Genomic DNA, 25,871 nt, shown 5'->3' with positions numbered 1-25,871 from the left:
CCCTCGGAATTCAAACGCTCTCCCTGGTTCTTGTGCGTCCACAGAGCCTGGATGATGTCATCAAAGACCTGATGGCCGCCATCCACCGGGAGCTGGCGGAGAAGCAGTCGCTCTCCTTCGCCATGTCCTTCCCTCCCAACAAAGTGGAGCTCACCACCACCAAAGCCGATGGTACCGAGTCCTTCATCTTCGAGTTCCCCAACCCCGATGCGCGGCACAGCTTTGAGCAGGCCTTTGAGGACACCAAGAAGAAGCTGGGTAACTAGCTCCCCAAACAGGGGCCTGATGTGATCCCCACGAGATGCCCTGGGCAGGTGTTCACTGCTACTAGTGGGAGCTGGCTTCGGGCTTCAGTCCCAGAGAACCAACCCCTGCTTTGCTGGGGAGGGGCTGGCAGGGTCACTTTGCGGCTGGGAAACTGCCCAGGAAAACCTCAGCTGGTGCAGAAAGTGCCACTGATAATGTCTCAGGTGTGTGTCCACGGAATCAAATCCCCAGCGTGGTGCTGGGGAGGTGCTAAATGTAACAGACCAGCCATCGAAAGGTCCCGGGGGGGAGGGGTGTTATCCTTTGTGCCTTAGAATCACAGAACTGCAGGCTTAGAAAGGCCCACATGGCCCTCCAGTCTGACTCCCTGCCAAGATGTGGGATTCAGCCATACTCCCATTGGATGTCGGACATGCTGTGCGTCTCATCTGCAGTTTTGGTTGACCCCGGTATGCTCCACTTCCTGCACAAAAACACTGCTCCGTGTTGTTGTGTGCTGTTAGGCAGCTGCAGCGCTCCTCCCCACAGGTGGCTGCATTTCAGCAGTGGGTGCTGTTGTCTCTGTCTGCTCTGGGCTGCTCTGTCTGCAGGCTTTCACTGATCTGGCCTCCCTTGTCTGTCTTTTCCCAACTCCAGCCTCCCACAAAAACTGCCTGGACCCTGAATTCCTGAAGGCGATCCCCATCATGAAGACGCGAAGCGGGATGCAGGTACATTGGCCTTTTATAGTGAAACCCAAAGATTCCTTTGCCTTGCTCCCGAGCCCTCTCCAACCCCTCTGGTGTAGCCCTGACGGGTGGACGCATGGGCAGCGTGTGGGGGTGGCCCGGGGGGGGGGGGGGGGGGTCACCTACGCTCCTAAATGCCAGTGGCCCAGCACGCAGCGGAGGGACTGCCAGGGGGCCAGGCGCCTCCAGTGGAGGTCCAGCCTTCTTGCACTCACAGTCAGGAAGCAGAGCAAGCTGAAGACTCTTTGCCCTGCTTGCCCCATTGCTGCCCTTGAGCACGGTGGGAGGCAGCCCCTCACCCCTGTCACCGTCCCTGGCCCTGCTAGTCCTCCAGGCCACATCATTTGGGAGAGGGGGGAAGAGGTGGGGCAGAGGCAGAGCAAGGGTAGGGGGCGGGGACTGTGGGGGAGGGGGTTGTCCTAGCCCTTCCTCAGGCTGGGTAAGGGTCACATGGCAGGTGCCCCCTCCCCCCAATCTCTCTTCACCAGTCGCCCCTGGATGGGCCCGAACTGAACCCCACATCTCAGCATCCAGGGTCTGGAGCCTGGAGCTGAGAATCTGAGGCCCTTTAGATGGGGCGTTCTGGTGCGGCCCATTACGGGTACAGGCCCTTGGAGTGAATTGAAAGACTCCAGCTGACTTCAGTGAGCTCCCGGTTGGGCCCAGAAGGCCTAGCTGTGAACCTGGATCCAGATCCCGAACGCCTCTGTGTCCTGAGCCGGGCGTCGGGTTTGTCTGCTTGCGTGCGTCCTATTTCCCCCACCCCCACGCACCTGAGGCTGCTTGTTCTGGGGACCAGCACAGCCCCCGGGGAGGGAGGCGCTGACCACACTTACAGAGAAGCAGTCACCGTCCATCCTTCATGGGACCCTACTGCTGGTCCGACAGCCCTCCGTGCGCTCTGGGCAGGAGCAGCCCAGCCAGCAACAGGCCAAGCCCGCCCGCCCGCGCCACCCTGCCAGCGGTTCTAACGCCCTCGGTCCCACGGTGGCTATGTGCGCTGTGTGGGGGGGGAGGCCTGTCTGCCTGGCTCGGGACGGCTGTACCCTCCCTTACTGGCCTCTGTGGGAGATCAGTGCAGCGAGGTGCCACACCCCCAGGTGCTCTGCAGGGCTGGGGGAGCTCCCAGCCGAACACTTGCAGGACTCAAGGCAAAACGTGGGAGGGGGGAAGGCCCATCTCCTCTTTGGTGGTGGCAGAGCCCCAGGCAGGGATGTGGAGACCACAGCCCCGGAGTACTGGAGCCAGCGTCTCCCATCACGCAGGCCAGCAGACAGCCGTGAGATCCTGACAGCGTTTGGCTGCTCCTGGCCTGGATTCAAACTGAGGAGCTGTTGGAGGAAGGTTCCCTGCCCTGGGCGGGAGGGTACTTGTGCGCCCCAGAGCCACGTGACCACACGTCCCTGAACAATACTAATGATCTGGCCGTGAAACGAACGTGGCCCCAATCCGTGGGAAGCAGAACAGCTCTGGGGGCAGGAGCTCAAGACAGGGCCTTTGGGTGGGGGATATTGGTGCACAGGAACAGGGGGAACTCCTGGGTGCCCCTTCCCAGCCTAGAGCCAGCTGCTCCCCATTCTCCACCTCTCAACTGGTCCCTTTGTTCCCCCTCTTTATCCTCCACCCATCCCCATAATCCCCACGTCCCCTGAGTGGCTCCGTAGGAGAGACGGCAGGGAAAGAGCTCCGGGTCCATGCCTGGGAGATCCCTGCTAGTCACCGACTGCCCCACACTGAGCAGTCTGCCTGCCTCCGCTGTTCTCCGGGGGCCAGCACTGGGAAGGGGCGCTGCACTGGGAGACGGACAGGCTGTGGGTTGCCCCAGGTACCTGTTGCACAAGGGAATCTAGTCTCTCTCACTCCTTCGGGCCTGGTGCAGGCACACCGGTGTCTGTAGCAGTTAGCCTGTCTCCTGCTGGGCCGTGACCCTGGCTGCTCCCCTAACCCAAACCAGGGCTTGCTCAGCAGAGCTCCACCAGCCACAGCTGAGCTGCTGGAAGGGCTGTGGGCAGCCGGTCCCTTTCACTCACCCCAGGGCTGACCAAAGCTGCAGCATGCCCTGGGGACACCGTGCTGCCACAGGGACCCAGCCAGCCCCTCAGCTGGTGTGCATGGCCCGAGCTCCACTGATGTCAAAGACACTGAAGTCAAAGGTGCACCATCAGTTGACACCAGCTGAGAATCAGTCCTACCATCTTCTGGATGAGACAACGATGATGGACACTTTTCTAAGAGAGCCGGGGGTGGTACCTCTCAGGCCCTGGTCCAGATCCCATCAGGGGGTTGTATTGTGCAGCTCTGATTTCCCCTACAGTTTGGATTGGCTGGGGTAATCTTCCTCACCTTCTGCCCTAAATCACTGGCTAGTATTTTAGCAAGCTGCTAAACGGTTCATGTGTTCCAACCCAGAGAGGCTTCATGCCGCTGATGACATCTTGTGCATCGTTTGGCATGACCTGGGCTAGGGAAGAGGAACCCTTTTTTATTCAAGCCAAGAGATAAAGCTCCTCCTCAGACAAAGTGTAGGAATGAGCAAGTCAGTTTTCGGAATGGAGAGAGGTGGATAGTGGTGTCCCCAGGAGTCTGTGCTGGGACCGGTTCTATTCCGCATACTCAGAAATGATCTCGGGAAAAGGATTAAAGAGTCAAGTGCCAAAGTTTGCAGATGATACAAAACTAGGGTGACCATATCTTCCTGTCCCAAATATGAGACGGGGAGTTATGGGGGGTGCAGGGAGGGACGGTTCCTCCCGGCTCCGCCAAGCCCCTGGGAGCTGGGAAGGAGCCGGCAGCCACCGGCCTTCCCTCGGAGTCCCGCGAAAGCAGCAGGGATGCGGCAACAAGTTGGCAGATGAACCATTCAAGAAAGAGATCTTGGAGTCACTGGGACTAGTTCCCTGAACTCATCCACTCAGTGTGCAGCAAAAAAGCAAGCAGAATGTTAGGAATCATCAAGAAAGGGATAGAAAAAAAGACAGAGAATATCTTAGTGCCTCTGTATCAATCCATGGTGCACCTGCATCTTGAATACTGCGTGACAAGGTGGTTCCCCCATCTCACAAACACATATATTGGAAAAGGTGCAGAAAAGGGCAACAGAAACTCTGTTAAAGAGCTGAAAATTTGTGTCGTGGAACACAGAGAATTTAACAACAGATTAGAGCGATAGGTTTCTGAGTTACAGCACATACTCAGATTCGACCGTGGTGTGAACAGAGACATCAACTGCCTCACGCATTACAAGGACTGCTTCCCTTCCTTTGATGCTCGTAATTATCTCGGACAGGACAATTAACATCCCCCACCTCTCACTCCCTTTCTTCAATCCTATTCGATTTGTCAGTTTTTATTACAATTTTTTCTTCTTTGTGGTCCTCTGTACTTATAAATGTCAGCCTGTATTGGAAGTGAAATTGATCTGATGAAGTGGGTCTGTCCCATGAAAGCTCATCACTGAATAAAACACTGTTAGTCTTTAAAGTCCTACATTTCTGCTGCTTTGTTTTGTTGGAGTACAGCCTAACACAGCTACCTCTCTGTTACTATTCAAAATTGGTAGGGATATGGAACAGCTTCCATATGAGGTGAGATTCATACAATTGGGACTAATCAGCTTGGAAAAAACGAGGATGAAGAGGGATATGATAGAGAGGTATAAAATCGGGAGTGGTGTGAAAAAGGTGAATAAGAAAACATTATGTACCTCTCACAACACAAGAACTAGGGGTCATCAAATGAAGTTAATAGGCAGCAGATTTAAAACAAACCAAAGGAAGTATTTCTTTACACAACACCCAATCTTCTGGCGGAGCTCCTTGCCAGAAGAGGTTTTGAAGCTTAAGATAAGAACAGGTTGAAAAAAGAGCTAGACATATTCATAGAGGGTAGGTACATCCGTGGCTGTTAGAGAGACTGGCCAGGGATGATGGAGTCACTAGCGCTGTTTGCTGGAGCTGGGAATGGGTGACGGGAGGGATCACGTTGATGATGACCTGTTCTTTTCGTTCCTCCTGGGCCCCTGGCATTGGCCACTGTTGGAAGATGGGACACTGGGCTGGATGGACCTTTGGTCTGACCCAGTCTGTCTGTTCCTATGTTTTGTGCCCTCCTCGCCGCCTCGTCTCCCCGAGCCAGGCGGCTTTGAGATGTTCATTGTGAAGTCCTTTCAGTGCAATGAAAAAATGACCTGAAACTTCCTTGTCTTTTGCCCCCTTCCAGTTCTCTTGTGCTTCTCCCAGTCACAGCAGCCCCGAGAATGCCTACGAGGTGTGGGTGTGTAACAGTGATGGCTACGTGGGGCAGGTCTGCCTCCTCAGCATCAAGCAGGAGCCCACGGTGGAGGCCTGCATAGCCGTGTGCTCCGCCAGGATCCTCTGCATCGCCGCCGTGCCGGGCCTCAAGAGGAGCTACAGGTACGAGACACCAGCGCTGTGGCTCACAGCCCGTGGGCCGCACGCCGCCCAGTGAGCACGCAGCTGAGGCCCGGCTGGGTGCTAGAAACCATCCAAAGCACGCTGCTCTGGTCTGGCGAGGGGTGGGGCCGGCTGCAGGGGGTCGGGCAGCCCCAATGGAGCTCTTCTGCCAAACGAGGGGCCTGTGAGTGCAGCGGTTGGGGGGGGCACTGAATGAGGGGGGTGGAGAGTGCTGGGCAGCTTGTATTATACGTGGGAACTGGAGTGGGAATTCTCCAGTATCCCCTGGTTTTACTTGGGGCTTCACTCCTGGTCCCCCACCGCAGGGTCCCTGCTGCCCACCCCTGTGGGGTAGGAGCCTGGCTGCCAGTCCTGTGCAGCAGAGCCTTGCACCTGGCCTCACCCCTCAGGGTCCCACCTGCCTGTCCCATGCCACAGGGTCCTGGTTCCTGGCCCCACACTGTGCAGGGGTCCCTGGACATGTGGCACTGGGCATAGGGATCTGTGGGGGGAGTTAGATGTGGGGTGCTGGGCGTAGAGGTCTTTGGGGGGTTAGCTGAGGCGTGCTGGACATAGGGGGTCTGTGGCGGGGGTTAGCTGATGGGTGCTGGGGATAGGGATCTGTGAGGGGGTTAGCTGAGGGGTGCTGGGGATAGGGATCTGTGAGGGGGTTAGCTAGGGGGTGCTGGGGATAGAGGGTCTGTGGGGGTGTGCTGGGGGTGCTGGGGATAGGGGTCTATGGAGGATTAGCTGAGGGGTACTGGGGATAGGGGTCTGTGAGGGGGTTAGCTGGGGATAGGGGTCTGTGGGGGGTTAGCTGAGGGGTGCTGGGGATAGGGATCTGTGAGGGGGTTAGCTAGGGGGTGCTGGCGATAGAGGGTCTGTGGGGGTGTGCTGGGGGTGCTGGGGATAGGGGTCTGTCGGGGATTAGCTGAGGGGTACTGGGGATAGGGATCTGTGAGGGGGTTAGCTGGGGGGTGCTGGGGATAGGGGTCTGTGGGGGGTTAGCTGAGGGGTGCTTGGGATAGGGGGTCTGTGGGGGTTAGCTAGGGGTGCTGGGGATAGGGGTCTGTGGGGGGTTAGCTGAGGGGAGCTGGGGATAGGGATCTGTGAGTGGGTTAGCTGGGGGGTGCTGGGGATAGCGGGTCTGTGGGGGTTAGCTGGGGGTGCTGGGGATAGGGGTCTGTGGGGGGTTAGCTGGGGGTGCTGGGCACAGAAGTCTGGGGGGGCTAGCTGAGGGGTGCTGGGAATAGGGGTCTGTGGGGGTTAGCTGGGGGGTGCTGGGGATAGGGGTATGTGGGGGGTTAGCTGGGGAATGTTGGGCCTAGGGGTCTGTGGGGAGTTAGCTGAGGGGTGCTGGGGATAGGGGTCTGTGGGGGGTTAGCTGTGGGGTGCTGGGGATAGGGGTATGTGGAGGGTTAGCTGAGGGGTGCTGGGGATATGGGTCTGTGGGGGGTTAGCTGGGGGGTGCTGGGGATAGGGGTCTGTGGGGGGGTTAGCTGAGGGGTGCTGGGCATAGGGGTCTGTGAGGGGTTAGCTGAGGGGTGCTGGGGTTAGGGGTCTGAGGGGGTTAGCTGGGGAGTGCTTGGGATGTGGTCTGTGAGGGGTTAGCTGGGGGAGCTGGGGGTAGGGGTCTGTGAGGGATTAGCTGAGGGGTGCTGGGGATAGGGGTCTGTGGGGGGTGCTGGGCACAGAGGTCTGTGGGGGGGCTAGCCAAGGGGGTGTGGGCATAGTGGTCTGTGCCCTGGTTCCCCAGCTGCGCAGTGGGGCACTAGCACTGTGCTACCTGACGGGGGCGCTGGGAGGATAAGTGCATCCGAGCAGTGAGACAGTCACATGATCAATCGGGGTCCTGGTGCCCAGACTCCAGCTCACACCCAGACATCTCTGCTGGGGCCCCAGCCCCATGAGCCCAGATCAACCAGCATGAGTTGGCCAGGGGTGTTTGATTGCAGTGTAGATGTACCCAGTTCTGGTCCACATCCTGGAAGTATCTCCCTGTAAATCTAGAGGACCATACTGTACAGACCTACTACTTCGAGTCTCTTTCAGAGAGTCGTAATATTTGTAAGCCCTGGCAGTGTCTGACTCAAGGCAATACAACATCTGACTTTCCAGGCAAAGGGAGATCGCAGACATCAGTTGATATTAAAGTTCCAGTGTAGCTTTTCTGTGTTATTCAGCATCTAGTAAATAGTGCTTGGGATTTAACCTCACAGCAGCACCTCTTAGGCAGGTTAGTCCTTTTATCCCCATTTTAAAGATGGGGAAACTGAGGCACTGGCTGTCCCAGTGCACCAGATGAGTTAGTAACGGAGATGTAGCCATGCCCTTCCAGTGAATACACTCCTGGTTTTATATCAATTTATCACTCTACTAACAGGGAGCGTCCCGAGTCCCTGGTGAGTCCAACCTCTGAGCCAGCTCCTTCAGCGCTGGACGACTCTGGGCCCCAGCAGTGCCTGCACATCTCCATCTCTGGCTCCTCAATAGAGCTCTCTGAGCCCATGGACAGCGCCAACAGGGAACTGATGCCTTTTGACAGTGACGATACAGACGACGAGTCTTCCCCAAGCCCGTCGGGCACCCTCCAGAGCCAGGCCAGCCACTCCACCATCTCCTCCAGCTTTGGAAGTGAGTCACCAAATCCTAGGACACTGAAGACTGAGCTCTGCTATTACTGGGGAGCTGGTAGTGACCCTAATTCTCTCCATTCTAAAGGATCCTTGTGACTTTTTCTTAGAGATGCTCTCACACCATCATTCATTGCATCCGGCCTTTGATATTCGTTAAGGGCAAAGCCATCAGGCTAGAGAGATGTCTTTTCTTTGTCCCATGAAAATCCATTCAGCTTTGGCTGAGACACAAACCATCAAACCGCCATATCCCTTCGCTGGCTCGTGGTGCTCAAGGAAATCGTTTTGCAATAATAGAATTTGTTTTTCACTTTTTTTCTTTTAAAAACAGAATCAAGGACATGACAGACAAGAAAATGATGTTAGAAGGTCGTCATTAAGGCTCCAAACTCAAGCCCTGGCTAGTTCAGAGAGGCTGGACTTATTCTGCCACTTTGTGCCTATGCATGATGCTACAGTCTTGAATTAGGTGGTCACGTGTTATTTTTTCTGTAGGATTAGGGTTACCGTATTTGACCTGTCACAAAAGAGGACACCCCTGAGAGGCAACGTATCTATATCAGCATCTACAAACTTACCTTGTACTAATGTACTAGATACACTATGACACATTAATGCAATGTGAGTTTGTAGATACTTATCGGAGGGGTAGGCGTGTTAGTCTGGATCTGTAACAGCAACGAAGGGTCCTGTGGCACCTTATAGACTAACAGAAAAGTTTTGAGCATGAGCTTTCGTGAGCACAGACTCACTTCATCAGACGAATCTTTGCTCATGAAAGCTCATGCTCAAAACTTTCCTGTTAGTCTATAAGGTGCCACAGGACCCTTCGTTGCTGTTTGTAGATACTGACACAGATACACTCCTTCTTGGGGTGCCCTCTTTGTTATGTGGTAACCATTGTCCGGCCTTATTCTGTGCACAGGATGGGCATGTGCTAACTTTTAAATGTTTGACTTAGCCACCGGAACAATGTTTTTTAATGTTGTTTTTTCATATGCAATACGTAGACGTCTGCAGTGCTGTGGTAGCTGTTAGTCCCAGAAGGTGAGAGACAAGGTACAGGAGGGCGTATATTTTATTGGACCAACTTCTGGTGCTGGAAGAAGCTTTAGAGCTACACAGAACTAAAGGGCCTTCTCCAGACCTGGGCAAGAGCTCCATGGAACTCAATGGTTTGCCCCTCTCAGTCAAAGCATTTGGTCCAATAAAAGCATTCTTTCACCTAAATTCCCTCTAAGCTGCATGGCCGAGCAGGTGTGCCGTCACAGGAGCCTGGCCTGGAGATGGGAGGTGTTCAGGGCTGCGGCTGGGAGAGGTGCCTCTCTGGCCCTAACCCCAGAGCTGCTGCAGCCAGAGAGAGGCACCTCTCCCCAGACCCCAGCTCCAGAGCAATCCGCATGCCAAACCCCTCATGCCCAGCCCCAACCCAGAGCCCTCACCCCAAGCCAGAGCTGTCACGCACTGCCCTAGCCCTGTGTCGCTTCCCAGAACCTCTCCCTCCCTCCCCCACCATGTGTCAGCCCCATCCTGGTGCACATTGCAAACTTCATTCCACACCAGGATGTAATGAGCTAGAGAGAATATTGTACCTCACCCGCCTGGTCTCTCTTACCTGTGTGAAATCGTTAGCATGTGTATTTAACATCTTGCTAATCTGGGAGTCCTGACTGCCGAAGGGCCAGAATCTGGGTTCTGATTTCCATTGTAGATTCGGAGTAATTCCAACAAGTCAGTGGATTTACTCTGAAATTGGCTCAGAGCAGCTGAGAAGAGAATCTGTGAACCCCTCCCGCCCGGCCTGCAGAGGGTTCAGGGTTGATCCCAAAGGATGAAAAGTGCTACGGAAATGTCAGATGGTAGAAAACACTGAAGGTACCAATGTGTGAGGGTAACTTGTCTTGGGCTCCCATCAGAGAGTACCTGTCCCCAGTGCAATACACCTACAGTATGAAACATCCCAGGTCACACTTTGCACTAGTGTGGTCCCACTTTACCTCTGCCTGGTGTCTAGTCACCATGGCGATGGGTCAAAGCAAAACTTTTTGAAATAGATGACGTTAAACAGGAGTCAGCTGAGTTAGGTGAGAACCAGCAATTGACTCCGGAGCCCCACGGCTCAGAATCTGGTGCCAACACATCATGGTGTATTCTTGTCCCCTCTCTTGGTCCAGATGAAGAGATACCCAGCTCCAAAGATGCGGCAGCAGAGACAACCAGCTCAGAGGAGGAGCAGGAACCAGGCTTCCTTCCTATCTCCAGCACCTTTGGCCAGAACAGAAACAGCGAGAGCCCCATGGACGGGCGGGCGCTGAGACGGTCCAGCCGGGGGTCCTTCACAAGGGGGAGCTTGGAGGACCTGCTGAGCACCGACCCCGAGGCCTATCAGAGCTCGATGTGGCTGGGTACAGAGGATGGCTGGTGGGTCACCTACGAGCAGGCAGAGTATTGAAAATGAGATGGAGGAGGCAGGCTTGGTGGGATGTCACCTGACCCCGCACGTGGTGGCATCTTTAGTGGTGGCAGCACTGGAGTCAGGCTACCGATATGGGCCTCGTAGGCCGGGGTGGTGGGGGAGGGGGCCCTTAGCATGCTGCAGGGAGTGGGAGGCATGACGAAGGAGGGGGTTCAGGTCCTGCCAGGGGTCTGAGAACAGAGGGAGGTAGCGGAAGGAAGGTTGCCCAGCCAAACACCTGCCTGGTGGAAGCAGATTGAGCTGCACTGAGCCCATTTGCACCAGCAGGATCACATCAAGTCCTGGTGAACCATGTTCTCTGCCCAGCAGGCAGCCAGCCTCTTAAGCTCGCTGGTTAAAGGTGCAGCCACAGCCCCGTGCTTGCCATACCCGCACATACAGAGGTACACAGAACCTGGTGGGCCTACGTTCTATACCGGTGTCCAGCCCCACGTGCACAGCATCCCACCGCACAGGCATGCACACGTTCAGGTGTACACAGTCCACGTTCACGCAAGGCTGAAGAAGCAGGCTGGAAATGTCGGGAAGGCCTATCACCGAGGCGTGGCCCTGCACCCCGGAGTCAGGAGAGAGCTCACGCTGTTGTGTGGGTTTCATGGCCCAAGCATTTGTGGTGGTACTTCTCGTGAGCTGTTTGCAGACCCCAAGGAGCTGAGATCCCACAAGTGCTGGTTTTCTGCAGGCCTTCCCCCAGCAGCTGCAGGCTGCGTTACCCATTGTTCTGGCTCATAGCCTCAAACACTTCTGCCTCCACATGCGCCTTTTAGGTGCATAAATACCCCACTGCCTGCCCACACCAGGGGACTGAGCAATCAGCCCCTTCCGCACCAGAAGCTTAGGCCCTTCCCATGGGAATGAAGAGAAACGCTGTGTGGGTCCTTGACATGGAGGCCACTAGAGGGTAATCTAAGTACAGGAGATCCCTGAGATACACGCATGCGAGTTGTGCGCATTTCAGGTTAACGCGACTGTGAGTGGCAGGAAGCTGGCGGCCACGCTGGTCAGTTTCCAGGCTCGTGTCAGGGGTGGCAATCTGCCTCTCCCCGCCACTGACAGGACAGGTTTCCCTGCTTCTGTCAGTGGCAGCAGCCGAGAGTTAGACTCTCAGGTGCCACCACTGACAGGAGCAGGGAAACTGACCAGGGCTCTGCAGGCAGAGTGGAGCTGGGAGCCAGGCTGCCTCCTGGTTCTGGCTCCCTCCACTCCCTGGAGCCAGGAAAGTGACTAGGGCTGCTGCCCTGGTCAGTTTCCTGGCTCCCCTGAGTTACCTGAAATTTGACTTCGGTGCAGGTTGTGAGAACGCTGCCTAAGTCAGGGGCTACTGTACAGTGCTCACACCAGGGGATGTTGTAAAGGCCAAAGTTATAACTGGGTTCAGAAAAGAGCTAGATAAGGTCCAGGAGGAGAAGGTGCTCTATGGCTCTGCCACAGATTTTCTGTGAAGCCTTGGGCAAGCCACTTAGCCTCTCTGTACCTCAGGGACAAAACCCCCTGCTCTGGGTTTCCCCGGTCTTTGACTATCCAATGGTGGGATTGGACAATCGACTGCATCATTCAATATTTACCCTGTTCTGTTCATTCCCTCTGAAGCATCCAGCATTGGCCGCTGTCAGAAGCTAGACAGTCCATTGGTTCAGTGCGACCCAGTGCTGCATGTCTCAGAGAGCAGTGACCTGGTACTAGGGAGGGTTGTAAATGACGCCCTTCCCAGCTTCCCCTCTGTGAGTGAGGTTGGCAGCCACGGCACTGGTGCCAGGGGAGAAGGGAAGGGAAACCGAGGCAGAGCAAACCTACCAAGCGTGGCCCCCAGCTCTGGGACTGATGCGACTGGAGCTGCTGTGGGTTACCGTCTGTCTGTGGAGGGTAGGAGGGTTGGTTCTATCAGCCGAGCCTGAGGAATCTCAGCTGCCTCCCTTTGTCTCCTAGCATCCACGTGTACCAGTCCTCAGACAACATCCGCAACCGAAAGAACAGCATGAAGATGCAGCACTCGGCCTCTGTCATGTGCATTGTGTAAGTGGTACAAGGGCCCTGCTGAGGTCTCTGAGGGCACATCCACACTGCACTCAGACCCCTGCAGCTGGGCCGGGCTGGCTGACTCAAGCTAAGGGGCTATTTAAATGCAGTGGCCTGCAGCCTAACCTCGGGGACCATGCCACTGCACTGGGGCCTAAAAGAGCCCAGGCTCAGCCCCAGCCAAACATCTGCCCTTTAGTTAAATGGCCCCTTAGCCCAAGTCAGCTGGCACAGGCCAGCTGCAGATGTCTAACTGCAGCATAGCTGTACCTAGGCGTTACCGTGATCTCAGTAATAACTACAGTGGAGTGAAGATGGCCACATGGTGAAGGCACCCAACGGGGTCCGAGATCAGTGCCGGGTTCTGGCCCAAACTGCCTCTGGCACTTTGGGAATTCACAGTCTCCCTTCACGCCTCGGTTTCCCCAGCTGTCCTGCCTTTGTTGTCGATTCAGGCTGTAGGCCCTTTGGGGCAGGGACCACTTTTTCTGCAGTTCCACAGACAGCAGGGCCCAGATCTCAGTTGTGGGGAGGGCAGGCAATGGGGCTGTATCAGATGCAATGTCAGAAGGAGAAACTAGAGATAGGGGATAGTTAAGAGCCCTTGATATGGGGCACTTTGGGGAGGGGAGGAGAGACTGATGCGCACAATACAAGCAGCAGGAGAGCCTAGGTTCCCTCGGAGCAGCCTCCTTGGGGGCTGTCTTTGTGATGTCCATCAGAGACTAACTGCTCCGGCTTCTCTCCTCTGCAGGTATCTGGACAACCAGGTCTTTGTGTCCCTAGCAAATGGAGAGCTCATTGTCTACCAGAGAGAGGCAGGTGAGTTGGAGATAGAGCGCCATGCACTGACGTAGAACCTTCCATGCTGCCATCCCGCCGTGCTTTTCAGGCAGCTGGCTGAGCCACCAACTCCCCTGAGAGATGGGTTAGCATCGGTGGCACCAACATGCAGACGGGGAAGGGATCAAGAGAGGTGACTTAGCTGAGGGCACACAGTGAGCCAGTGGCAAACCCGGGCATAGAACCCAGGCGTCCTTATCGCCAGCCCCTGCTCCAACCACTCACATGATGTCCTCCATGAGTCTAGATCACAGGTGGGCAATAATTTCTGATGGGGGGAGACCACACCAAGGGTTTGGGAAGTGGTCAAAGGCTACACTTTTCTGGAGGAAGAGTGGGGCGTGGGACAGAGGATGGGTGCGGAAGGGATTTCGGTCGGGGCAGGGCACTGCGGTGCAGGAGAGGGTGTGGGGTCTGAGTGGGAGTTTGGGTGAAGGAGGAGGTTGGGTCCTGGGGCGAGGTTTAGGGTGAAGGGTCCAGAAGAGAGCTGTGACCTGGGCAAGGCATATAGGAGCGGATGAAGGGTCTGGAAGGGGGTTGGGCTGCGGTGCCAGAAGCAGGCTCTGGCCAATGGGAGCTGAGACATAGTTCCACACTGCCTCCCCCGCCTCAAATTTCTCAGCTGCCATTGGCTGGTTTCGTGCAGTGCTCTCACCCCCTGCAGAATCTTTGGCTGCTTTCTGGCCAATAGGAGCTGAGAAATTTTGCTGCACTGCCCCCCCTCCCTCAGCAAAGTTCTCAACTCCCATTGGCCGCTTTCCCACCAATGAGAGCAGAGGGATTTTGCTGAGGGTAGGGGCAGCAATTGAAGCTCCACCCCCCCCGCCCCCCCGAAGCCTATGGGGCCGGCATTGGGTGGAATCGAAAGGCTCGGCAGGCTGGCTGTGTCCCCTGGGCTGTATCTTACCCACCCGTGTGCTGGGTAAACTCACCAGTCCGGGACACTGTTTCCAAAAACATCTCATATGGGGCACCCAGAATTAATGAGCACGTTGGCACATGTCGGCCTTCAGGCTACTCCTTCGTGGGCCTAGTTCTCCTCTTCCTTCCTTGGCGTGAGCTGGGAGTAACTCCGCTGAGGCCCGGGCAGTCAGGCTGGGGTAAGCCAAGGAGCACCCGCCACTTTCCCTTGGCAATGGCAGCAGAATTGGTGGTTTTTCACTCTGCTCATGGTGCATGGAATTGGAAGTTCCTGGCCAAATTCTGCCCTCTCGCACCCTGGTGCCCCCATCGGCCAGAATCCATTGCAGCGCTGGGCTCGGAGCTGGCACGGTTTGCCCACCGAGCGTCAGGGGCTGCTCCCAGTAACACCGGTGAGAATGAGGAGCGGCCGCGCTGCCTGTCGGGGAGTCGCTTCGGAATTACACTCCTGTAACCGGAGCAGGATCCAGCCCCACATTGGCCCTTGGAAGTGCCGGAGTTCTGAGTTAGCTCTTTGGTTCAGGGCATGGAGTGGGAGTGCTGGGCTGTGTAGTGTCAGGGCCCACACTCTGGAATGAGGGGTCTCTGGGTGGTCCCCAAATGCGCTGAACAGACTCAAGCAGGGTTACGTTGGGGTCAGCTCTCCCCTGACCTCATGCATAGCCGGCTATATCCATGTCTGGGAGGAGCACCAGGGGTCGGTGGGAGGAGGAGACATCCTGGGGCTTGCAAAGTAGGCGTATGGCCACAGGCTCCCAGCGCCAAGGGGCGGACCTCTTGCACTGCAGCGAGGGGTCGGTGGATGTTGAGATGCAGCCTGAGGGCAGTGGGAGTTCTGAACTAGATGGCACTAAAACTGCCTGGCCAGCTGACCAGGCAGCAGATTGGCCAGGCCTGTTAGCCCCAGGGCCCTTTCCTTAGCTCTGCCACAGGCGTCGCTTAACGTTCTTTGCCCAGACCTGCCTTGCGGAGCAGCTCTGAACCCTCATCCGGGCTCTGAGCCAGAACAGAGATGTGCAGTGTTACTGACATCACCATCCTTAAGCCTGTCTGCCTGTGGCAGTGGTTTGCATGGCGCACTGTCCACACGCTAGCCCAGTGGTGGGGCGCGAATTTGGGCCTTGAGAGACCTGGGCTCGAGTTCCTGCTCTGCCACAGAGTTTCTGTGGTGCCTCGGGCAAGTCATCTAACCTCGCTTTGCCTCAGTTCCCCACCAGTATGATGGGATAACACAACAGCCCTGCCTCTCCAAGATGCTGTGAGGAGCTCAGATGCTGTGGCAGTAGGTGACTAGAGGCCATTCAAAGCATCACCTGCATGTGCCTGTTTCAGAAGCCAGCCTGGTCTAACAGGACCTCTGTCCACTGGTCCAGGTGGCTGTTGTGCTGCAGGGACCCTTGGGGAGCAACTAAGGAGATGCCAGTGGTTGATTTCCTCTCCCTCTGTGCAGGACACTTCTGGGACCCCCAGCACTCCAAGTCCCTGTCCCTCGGCTCCCCAGGCAGCCCTGTCACTAAGATGGTGTCAGTGGCTGGCAAGCTGTGGTGTGGGTGTCTGAACCGAGTCATGATCCTCAACACGGCCACGCTGCTGCAAGAGGTACCCACTCATTTTCCCTGTCCCCAGACAGGCTCTCACAAACACAGGGGGGTGGGTTCAGGGGCTGTAGTGGGAGGGTTCTCAGGAAGCTGGTCACAAGCTTTGGGGCCAATTCAGGGCCTAATGAAGTCTAGGGAGAGGCCTGAGTTCTGGGAGCTTTGGATCAGCCTTTTACTGCAGGACCTGCACAGCATGGGGGCACCTCTGTCCTGCGGTAAATGCTTTAGCCCCTCGCAGTGAGATGTTGTGAGCCACCAGGGTCTCCCCTGGGTTATTACAGCCTCTGAAAGACCCTAGGACAGAGCACAGCCAAACCCAGGGCTCCCTTTCATTTTTGGTGTGCGGGGTGGAATAAATTTTGTTAGGTGCACCACAGCATATGAAGATGTGCACCACCATAGAAATAGATGCTGCTGGCTGTGGGCGCTCTGCCAATCAGCCAACTCTCCCCTGGTCAATTGCCCAAGTGCTCATCATACAGGGAGCACTGGCCAAGCCCCATTGTCTTTAGGCCCCTGGGACCGATGCCACTGGGTCTGCATCACCCATCCCATCCCCGTTATCCGTAAAGAGTGGCAGTCTCAGTCCCAGCAGGGCTTGTGTGGGAGGAGGGTCAGCCTGTGAGCAGAGCTCCACGGGAGGTGCTGTCAGAGTGTGCAGGAGCAGCCGTCTAGAAGAGATTCAAGGCAGGAGAAGCAGGGAAGGATGGCCTGGTGGTTACAGCAGGAGGCTGGGCCCAGAAGACCCGGCTTCTGTTCTTGGCACTCTCTCATACTGGCAGGGTTTTGAGTTCCTCTGCTGTTCCACTGGGAGAGCTGGAGCCTGTTTACCCGAGGGGCCTGCACTCCCTTGGCTCCCACAGGAGGTCACTAGGCCCCGTCCCACTGTGTCTCCCTCTCAGAACCAGGTCTTATGTTCCCAGTGCAGTCCCTGCCCTTCTCTGCCCCCAGCTGGGAGAAAGCTGCTCGCCCCCCTCCTCGAGAAATCTGCAAAGCACCTGCCATCTTCTCTGGAAAAAGCCACCGAAATGCAACATATTCACCTTTTCCTTTTCTTGTGTCCTGGACAACAGCCTCTTGTACCCAGTGTGGAGGTGCTGATGGAAGGGGTGGGTGGGTGTCTTAGCGATCTGGGTACTCCTCCCGGCTCTGCTACTGACTTTGTCGCTCGGTGCTTCTGTTTCCCCTTTGGCCTCGTCTCTTTAGATTGCAGAGAAAAAACTCCCATCGGTATGGCTGTGCAGCCCCTCTCCCACTGGGGCCACCGCAGTGCAATAACAAGGGTGAGCTATGCCAGGGAACATCCTACGAGGAGGGAAATCTCTTGTCTCGCTAGCCGGCCTAGGTGCATAAAACTCAGGGCCAGAACAAGAGCAGCCCATTGGCCCTGAGAGAGTCCCCTTCTTCAGCAGCAGTGTGGTGGACATTCTGCAACAGCTGTTCTCCTCTTCCCCCCCAGCACACGTTCCATATCGGGCAGGACAGCAACCGCAGCGTGACCTGCATGGTGAGCTGCAGCCCGGGCGTCTGGCTGGCGCTCCAGAGCAGCGCCCAGGTGAGGCTGTACCATGCCACAAGCTACGAGCAGCTGGCTGAAGTGGATATCACACCCCTGGTCCACAAAATGTTAGCAGGTACTGGCCTTGCCTTCCAGTGGTCTGTCTGCAACGCCGAGGGAGACCTGTCTCTGCACGGCTGCCATCTCCGTGGCCTTGGTCGCAGAGACCAGCTTGTGGGGGGTCAGAGAGGGCAGCCCAAGGCAAGGGGTCAGTTTGGGGTCTGCAGATTCCAGCAGGATGCATTTGGGATCCGATCGCTCACCCCTCTGGAGGCCACCCGGGGAAATGTCATTTGCTCGCCTGGCTAGAGCCAGGCTTAGGCAGGGCAATCTCTGGAACAGCGGCCATGCTCCTTCACCCCACGCGACAGCGCCTGTGCTGTCTCGGCCCTGGGCCCGTCTCCAGCAGACCCACGCTGCTCCGAGGAGGAAGCCACAGGGAGCAGAACCCACAGGACCATCCTATTTCTCTTCTCTTTAGACCAGGTCAGCAACCTTTCCAAGGCGGAGTGTCGAAATTTGGCCTTGCGTCCTCTGTGTACTGTCCGAGCGCTGGTGATACTTTTTAAAGTCGCCTATAGTCCTACTGACAGCCACTTCGTGAATGAATAAATTAAGATGCAGAGTGTTGCCATTTCAGTCTTTAAATCTCCATCCGGGTTTTTTAAATATCTAAAAATGGCCGGGACGTTAATACAGGATGACCCTCTCTTATCCCGGATTCTCTGGTCTGGCGCCCTCTGTAGTCCAGCAGGACAATGGATGTTGCTGAACCAGGCAGCCCCAGGCAGAGGGGTTGCTAGGGGCAGGAGGCCGGGCCGGTCTAGCCGGCAGCCCCACTGGTTAGGAGTGGAGCTGCTGTCAGCCCTGGGCAGGGAGCCCAGGCCACCGGGCAGAGAGTTGCTCCCAGCCTGTGGAAGGGAGCCGTGGTGGGGAGTTGAATGTGGGGGCTGAGCTCCCACCACGTGCCACAGAAGATTGTCTCTCATCATGCTCTTGGCATGTGTGCCAGGAGTTGCTGACCCTTAGAATCCAAGGGCTGAAAGGGACCTCAGGAGGTCATCTAGTCCAGCCCCCTGCTTCAAGCAGGATCAACCCCAAGCAACCTGACCTGGCTTTGGCCCATAGCAGAACTCACCTGTGATTCCCCAGAGAGGACAGGCCAATGTGTCATCACTGTGTCTCCAAGTCCCTGACTGGAGAAGCGAGGAGGTCCCACCCTGGGCAGTCAAGGGACAGAGATCATGTGGGATACAACCACCTGTCCCAAATCATCCTGCTCGGTGCCCTGCAGAAAGGTGCCTTGCCCAGGTGAGGCAGAGGCTGCAGGCTGCTCCATTGAGACCCACCCTTGGCCACATGTGCTCGGAACCTGTTAGTCCTTCAGCTCACCCTTGTTATAACCCCCACTCCTCTCCTTGCCCCTCTGGCAGGCTCGGACGCCATTATCCGCCAGCACAAGGCTGCCTGCTTGCGGATCACAGCCCTCCTGGCTTGCAAGGACTTGCTCTGGATTGGCACCAGCGCCGGAGTGGTGCTGACGCTGTCCATCATGGCCAACGCCACCTCCTGGAAGATACCCCCAACACCCGTGGGTTTGTCCCAGGGACACACTGGCCATGTGCGCTTCCTCACCTCCATCGAGCTGCCCGACGGCTTTGACATCATCTTTCCTCCACTGAGGGAGCCAGGTGGGTCCAGCAGGCAGGTGTGTACCCCCCACTCAGAGCCCAGAGATCAGCAGGGGCCCAAAGCTCCATCAACAGCTGACCCCGGACCATGGCATGACAGGGCCCATTTTCCCACCTTCAGTTGTGCCTTGCTCTGGGGCCTGTCCCTTTGGATGGGCTTGGGGAAGGGGATGCAGGATATCAAACCCCATATAGTCCCTCCTCCATGGGTCCCAAGCACGATCAGTCTTTCCTAATACAAGACATGGGCAAAAATGATGTTATAGGCACCATCAAATGTTGACCTGTGTTGTTTTTAGTGGGACTGTATCTCAAGAACTCCTTGCTCAAGTAACCCCGAATTTGTCCGACTAATCCTCCTCCGAACCTCCATGAGGCACAGCAATTTTCAAGACAATCTGAGTTGGCAGGTGGATTTATAGAGCACTTAGGAAAATCACCTATTAAACAGCAAGCCAGTGTCATGTGTCTCTATAGCAGAGGTATTGCTCTGCTCTCATTCCCTGGTGCTTTGTCCAGCCTGGATTTGCACCACCCAAGAGACACAGCTTCACCACTGCTGTGGGGAAACTAGTCAGGGGTGCAGCAGGATGGGTGCACCTCCTTATGGCCTGGCATACTTATGCAGACACCCGATTTAACATCAGAGGTTTGGTTTACACGAGGAAGTTAAGTCGATTACAGATACGCAATTCTAGCTACAGCAACTGCATAGCTGGAATTGACTTATCTGCAATCGACTTATCTGGCCATACACACAGAGGGAGGTTGATGGGAGAGTTTCTCCTGTCAATCTCACAGAATCACAGAATCACAGGGCTGGAAGGAACTTCAGGAGGTCATCTAGTCCAGCCCCCTGCTTCAACCAGGATCAACCGCTACTAAGTCATCCCAGCCAGGACCTTCTCCGGCCGGGACTTAAAAACCTCAAGGGATGGAGAATCCACCACCTCTCTAGGCAGCGCATTCCAAATCTCCTGTACTCCTTGTGATATTGAGCCATACGGGGTCAACTGTTGACCCCAGATCGTTTGATTTTGCTTGTCTCTCCTCGGCACATGAAATCAAACTCCAAAAGACTGACCCTAACCGGGTCGATTTTCCCAGTAGTGTAAGACATACCTTCTGTTGAGAGGGCAGAGAGACAATTCCAAAGCAGCCCAGCACAGGAGCGCCTAGCTTTTAAAAGAGGAAACACACAAAAATGAGCCGAGTTAAATGGAAGTTCATAACTTTTACAAAGTTTTTAAATGGAAGCTGTGGAAGTTCTTAATGAGGGTTCCATGCAGCTTGCAGGCTTTTCACTCTTGTGACTGTCACAAGAGTGAAATGCCTGCAAAAACATCGAGGACCAAAACAAAGTCACCATGGCTAAGCAATAGAGTAAAAGAGGCAGTTGCAGGCAAAAAGGCACCCTTTAAAAATTGTAAGTCCAGTCCTACTAAGGAAAATAGGAAGGAGCATAAACTCTAGCAAGTCAGAGAGGAAAGTAGGACTACACAAGCCTAAAAGAATTTGAAAAGCAGCTAGCAAAAGACACGAAAACTACGGCAAAAATAGTATTATGTGCATCAGAAGCAGGAAGCCTGTCAGTCAGTGGGGCCCCTGGAAGACAAGACAAGGCTGTTGCAGAGAAGGTAAATTAATTCTTTGTGTCAGTCTTCGCTGCAGAAGATGTGAGGCAGATTCGCACACCTGAGCCGTTCTTTTTAGCTGACTGATCTGAGGAACTGTCCCAGATTAAATTGTCGGAGCAGGTTTTGGACAAAGCAGTCAGTTAAACAATATTACATCACCGGGACCAAATGGTATTCATCCAAGAGCTCTGAAGGAAGTCAGATGGGAAATTGCTAAACTACCAAGTGTGGTATCTTAAAAATTAACAGATTTATTTCGGCATAAGCTTTTGTGGGCAAAACCCACTTCCTCAGATGCATCTGACGAAATGAGGTTTTGCTCCCAAAAGTTTATGCCCAAATAAATCGGTTAGTCTTTAAAATGTCACAGGAATCTTTGTTTTTTTGCAGCTGCAAACTAATACAGCTATCCATCTGATAAGAGCAGAATATAATCAGTAATTTAAATCAGCTTCTGTACCAGATGAAAGGTGAATAGCTAATATTACGCAGATTTTTTTTAAAAAGCCTCAGAGGCGATCCTGGCAATTACAGACCAGTAAATCTAACTTCAGTACCAGGTAAACTGCTTGAAACATATCAGTGAACAGTTTGTTGGGGGAACATCACTATGGCTTTTGTAGAAGGAAATCATGCCTCACCAATCTATTAGAATTCTATGGGCAGGTGGGGCATCAACAAACATATGGACAGGCGTGCTCCATTGGATATAGGGTATCCACTCTAAAGGCTTTCAAAAAGCCATTAACAAGGTACCTCACCAAAGACTCTTAAGCAGAGTAAGCTGTCGTGGGACAAGAAGGAAGATCCTCTCATGGATCAAAAAAGAGGAAACCAATGTTTAACCCATGGTTAAAAGAGAGGAAACCAAGAGTAGGAATAAATAATAAGTTTTCATAATGGAGTGAGGTGAATCATAGGGTCCCCCCACGATCTGTTTTGGGACAAGTGCTGTTCAACATATCCATAAATAATCTAGGAACAGGAGATAGCAGTGCCATGGAAAAGATTGCAGAGGGTACACAATAACTAATGGAAAATAATGCACATTGGAGAACATATCCTAACTACGCCTCAAAATGATGGGGTTTACAATAACAGTTACCATTCAGGGAAGAGGTCATAGAGTCGTTGTGGATAGATCTCTGAAAATTTCCACTCACTGTACCGCGACAGTTAAAAAAGCTAGTGGAATATTAGGAACCATTAGGAAAGAAAGAGATAATGTGACAGTAAATATCATAATGCCACTAAATAATACCAAGATGCACCCACACCTAGAACACTGCATGCAGTTCTGGTTGCCCAGCTCAAAGAAAGCTATATTAGAACTGGAAAAGGGACAGAGAAGGGCACTAGAGATTATTAGGGTTATGGAACAGCTTTTGGCCTCCATCTAGGTCTGGGTAGCTCCAAAGTACACACCAGCTGCTTTTTTCTTGCGCTCCTCAATGCCCAATTTCCCTCTTAGAGTGGGGGGCTAGGCCCCTCGGAGCTCAGTCTGTTTAGCTGGACAAGGTGCGGTTAAAGCGTGACATGATTCCAGTCTGTAACGCTATGTGAGGAACAGCCATTTAACAGTGAGTTCTCCCATCTAGCAGGGAAAGGTCTAACACAGTCCTGGGGCTGGAAGTGAAAGCTAGGCAAATTCTAGCGGGAAATAAGTGAATTTTTAACAGCGAGGATAACAAAACTGCTGGAACAAGTTACCGAGGATTATGGTGTGTTCTCCATCACTGACAATGTTTAAATCCTGATTGGATGTTTTTCTAACACGTCTGCTGTAAGAATTTTGGGACGGGGGCAGAGTTCCCTCCAATTTTCCCACCCAAGGGCAGAATAAATTTTGTTATGTGCACCAAAACTTGTGTGTATATGCACCACCAATAGAAACACACGCTGCCAGCTGTGGGTGCTCTGCTAATCAGCTGGGTGGCACCTGAATCTCTCCTGAGCGGCTGCCCAAGCCCTCAGTCTTCAGGGAACACGGGGCAGGAGCAGTGGTCCCTATAAGCCGAGAGCTTGGGTGGCCACCCTGGACGCATTCAGATACCACCCAGATGATTAACCGAGTGCCACAGCTGGCAGCATATGTTTCTACCAGTGGTGCACAACTACACACGCCTCCGTGCACAGAACAACATGTATTCCACACATGGATGGAAAAAATTAGAGGGAACCTTGGATGCGGTGGGGAGAGAGGACGATTCCCCAGCTTAGATGGTCACAAGGTCCCTTCTAGCCTGAGAGTCTCTGAATGAGCTGTCCCTTCCCTCATTCTTCCTGGAGGTGAACTCAGCACTGAACAGCACAGAACAAGCTGCTCTTGGAAAGGGTGAACTGGAGGCTTTCAGGGTGAAAAGCCCTTTCCTTCCAGCCAAGGCTTTCCCAAGGGGGCGCTGGAGGCAGGGTCAAGATGCCCAAATTCCTTAAAGATTCTGCTTTTCAGAGGTTCAGATTCTCAGCCTTCCCTGAAAATCAGGATGACTCTCAGGATGAGCCTGCAAAATCTATCTTCCCTTAAACCTCTTGGCCTTTAGTGCTTGGCAGGGGAATGGGGCAAACCCATGCGTGACAAGGATCCTGGGGGCATCACAGCTCACATATGGGGAGGGACCCAGGCTCCATCCAACCTGCACATGCTGGGGTCTCTCTGGTGCCTAACGGGGCTTGTTCCCTTCCCCAGGTACCGAGAAGCTGAGCGACACAGAAAAGAGAGATTTGACCAGACACAGGTCCTCCAACATGGTCCATTCCAAGTCTAAGATGCTGGTGATCAGTGGCGGGGATGGCTACGAGGATTTCCGACTCACCAGCAGCAGCGAGACCGTGGGCCGAGATGACAGCACAAACCACCTCCTCCTGTGGAGAGTCTGATCACCAGCAGCCCAGGGCCCCACTGGGGGGGAAGCACCAGCCTCGCCCTCACCTCCTCTTGTTACCAACCACCCCCAAGCCCATTCTGTCTCCCATCCCAGATGATTTGTGCGTGCCTGGGGACCAGCTCCTCCCCAGCGCAGCGTGGCGGTGAGAGGAACACGTTCGAGGGACCTCCGAGGGCGCGCCGCCGGCTGCTGGCGTGTATGTGGACAGGGGACACCTGGAGGGACAGATTGCTGTGGCGCTGCTTGGACGTGTCCAGGTGAAAGAGGAAGGCTTCGGAGAGGAGCAAATCCATTGTTCACGCGGTCAGCAAGGGACCTTTCCTTTGTGTACAGCCCTTTGACCTGACTGGGGATCTGAGGCCGGACGCTGGGGAGTGGACGGTCCACGTTGATGTGAACGTGCCCTTGGGCGGCACCTGCCCATTATCTTGTTACCCACCCAACCCTGCAGAGTCAGAATACCTCCACACTCGCTTCCCTGGGATCCTGCACGCAAGACAATGCCCCCAGCGCCTCCTGTGAGTGGCGCCCGCTCTGGCATCCTCCTTAGCCGCGGCTGTTCCAGCATCTCCAGGTCTCTAGCTAACCTGCTCGTAGCCATCATCCAAAGAATGCTTGTGTGGTTGCTGTTGGTTTTGCAGATATATAAAATACCCTTATTTATTTTTCCGTGGGCGGGGGAACCTGACGCAGAGCTTGCATGGAAACGGAGGCCACCTCACGCCCAGGGAATTACATGCAGGTTGCCGACACCCAGTCTCAGCCACTGATGTGCTGTAGGTAGCCAGTGGAAGGCAATGGCAGCTGTGTTGCATTTATCCGCAAGTGCTCATCCCAGCGGGCTACCCGAGTGTCCGGAGGGGTGAGGAGAGACGTGAGCGTCTTACTGAGAGGCAGAGAGCGGAGCTCAGCTCAGCCCAGCCCAGCCAGCAAAGAGGGGAGCAGCTGCATGATGTAAAAGAAGTGCAATATTTAGCTGGATTCCTGACCACGGGCAGTGCCACCAAGGGGCACTGTGAGAGCCTCAGCAGCTTCACCCTCCTGGGGCTTTAAGATGTGGTTATTGTGGCATTCAGCCAGAGCATTGTCCAGCTGCAACAGTCTCTTGCACTGTACAGTATTTATGGTTGTTTTTAACCTTTTAGTCCCCAGCACTTAATTTATGTAGTTAGCTTCCAGCTCCCCAACCCTGAGTGGGGACGGGGAGCAAAGAGGATTGTGGGGGTTTACTCACCTAGCGAGAGTGTACGACTCCACTAGCTCAGCCAGCTTGTACCAAAAATGTCCCCCATGGCGGGGGGTTTACAGTCAGGCTTGCCCCCCAGGGCTGCCTGTGGGAGTTCATATGGCCAAGATGGGACTTTAAGGGCCGTTTTGTTTTGTTTTTTTCCAGAGGGCAGCCCTGGGAATTTTTAAAGCACCTCGCGTGACAAGAGCTCATGAGCCTTGGCCATGGACTCTCAGTGGGGCTTGTGCTGCTAACTCACCAGTGTTGCCTGCTCTTTGGTACTTATGTTAAAGCTCCAGCCCCTGGAATAATGAGAATCTCGGCTTTCGTTTTTTTTTCTTTTTTTTTTTTTTTTATACTTAAATTGACAAAGAACAACTTGGGAGCCATGACCCAAGTGTGTCCCAAAAGCTCAGAAAATGGCAAATCAAAATGAACCCCAGATGTCGGAATTTTTAGTTTTGTGGTTCTGAGCACAGTCTGGGGGGTTTAAACACTGGGGATTGGGGTACTCGAGCATCCTGATTCTTTGGAAAACCCCCTCCTGGCTGCTCGTGCTTTCCAAATGACACTTCCCGAGTTTCTCAAGTTAGGACCCAAAAATTCAGGTGCCCAGAAGCACCGGTCGCTTTTGTGGCCCTAGATGGCAACTTCACAATCCGTATTTACTGAGGGTGTCAATTCTGTGGGGCAGAGACCGTCATTCTCTTCTGCGCCGTACAGCACCTAGCACTTGAAGTCTCAGTCCAAAACAAATCATTAAGAGTTACACCATTTAGACACCTAAACGCGTGGCCTCAACCATGTGTAAGGGGCTGAACACTTCCAGCTGTGCCTATGGCTTCCTGGTGAGATATCTCACCACGTGCTGGGACCTCGTCATGTCTGAAAATACAGCCACTCCTTGGGATGCCTACATCTGGGTTTAGGCATCTCACTTGAGGCACCTGCTTTTTAAAAATCTCGGCTCGTCTG

At 54.5% G+C, this 25,871-nt stretch overlaps 1 protein-coding gene across 1 annotated transcript in view; it reads left to right on the top strand.

Annotated features, from left to right (window-relative positions):
• ARHGEF17 (Rho guanine nucleotide exchange factor 17) overlaps positions 1-25,546 on the top strand; it is a 222,470-nt gene extending 196,924 nt beyond the window's left edge. Inside the window, exons 11-21 of the mRNA XM_074979935.1 lie at positions 45-258; positions 904-977; positions 5,214-5,407; positions 7,791-8,041; positions 10,218-10,464; positions 12,446-12,532; positions 13,290-13,357; positions 15,750-15,898; positions 17,357-17,531; positions 18,889-19,146; positions 23,470-25,546. Of these exons, the coding sequence (XP_074836036.1) occupies positions 45-258; positions 904-977; positions 5,214-5,407; positions 7,791-8,041; positions 10,218-10,464; positions 12,446-12,532; positions 13,290-13,357; positions 15,750-15,898; positions 17,357-17,531; positions 18,889-19,146; positions 23,470-23,660 (1,908 nt within the window). The 3' untranslated portion in view covers positions 23,661-25,546. The remainder of the gene's footprint in view (positions 1-44; positions 259-903; positions 978-5,213; positions 5,408-7,790; positions 8,042-10,217; positions 10,465-12,445; positions 12,533-13,289; positions 13,358-15,749; positions 15,899-17,356; positions 17,532-18,888; positions 19,147-23,469) is intronic.
• Positions 25,547-25,871: the final 325 nt, after the last annotated feature.

The sequence above is a fragment of the Carettochelys insculpta genome, chromosome 1 (genome assembly GCF_033958435.1).
Source record: "Carettochelys insculpta isolate YL-2023 chromosome 1, ASM3395843v1, whole genome shotgun sequence".
In the NCBI taxonomy this organism is placed as follows: Eukaryota; Metazoa; Chordata; order Testudines; family Carettochelyidae; genus Carettochelys; species Carettochelys insculpta.
The sequence above is the reverse complement of the archived record's forward strand: the minus strand, read 5'-3'. Positions and strand labels throughout refer to the sequence as shown.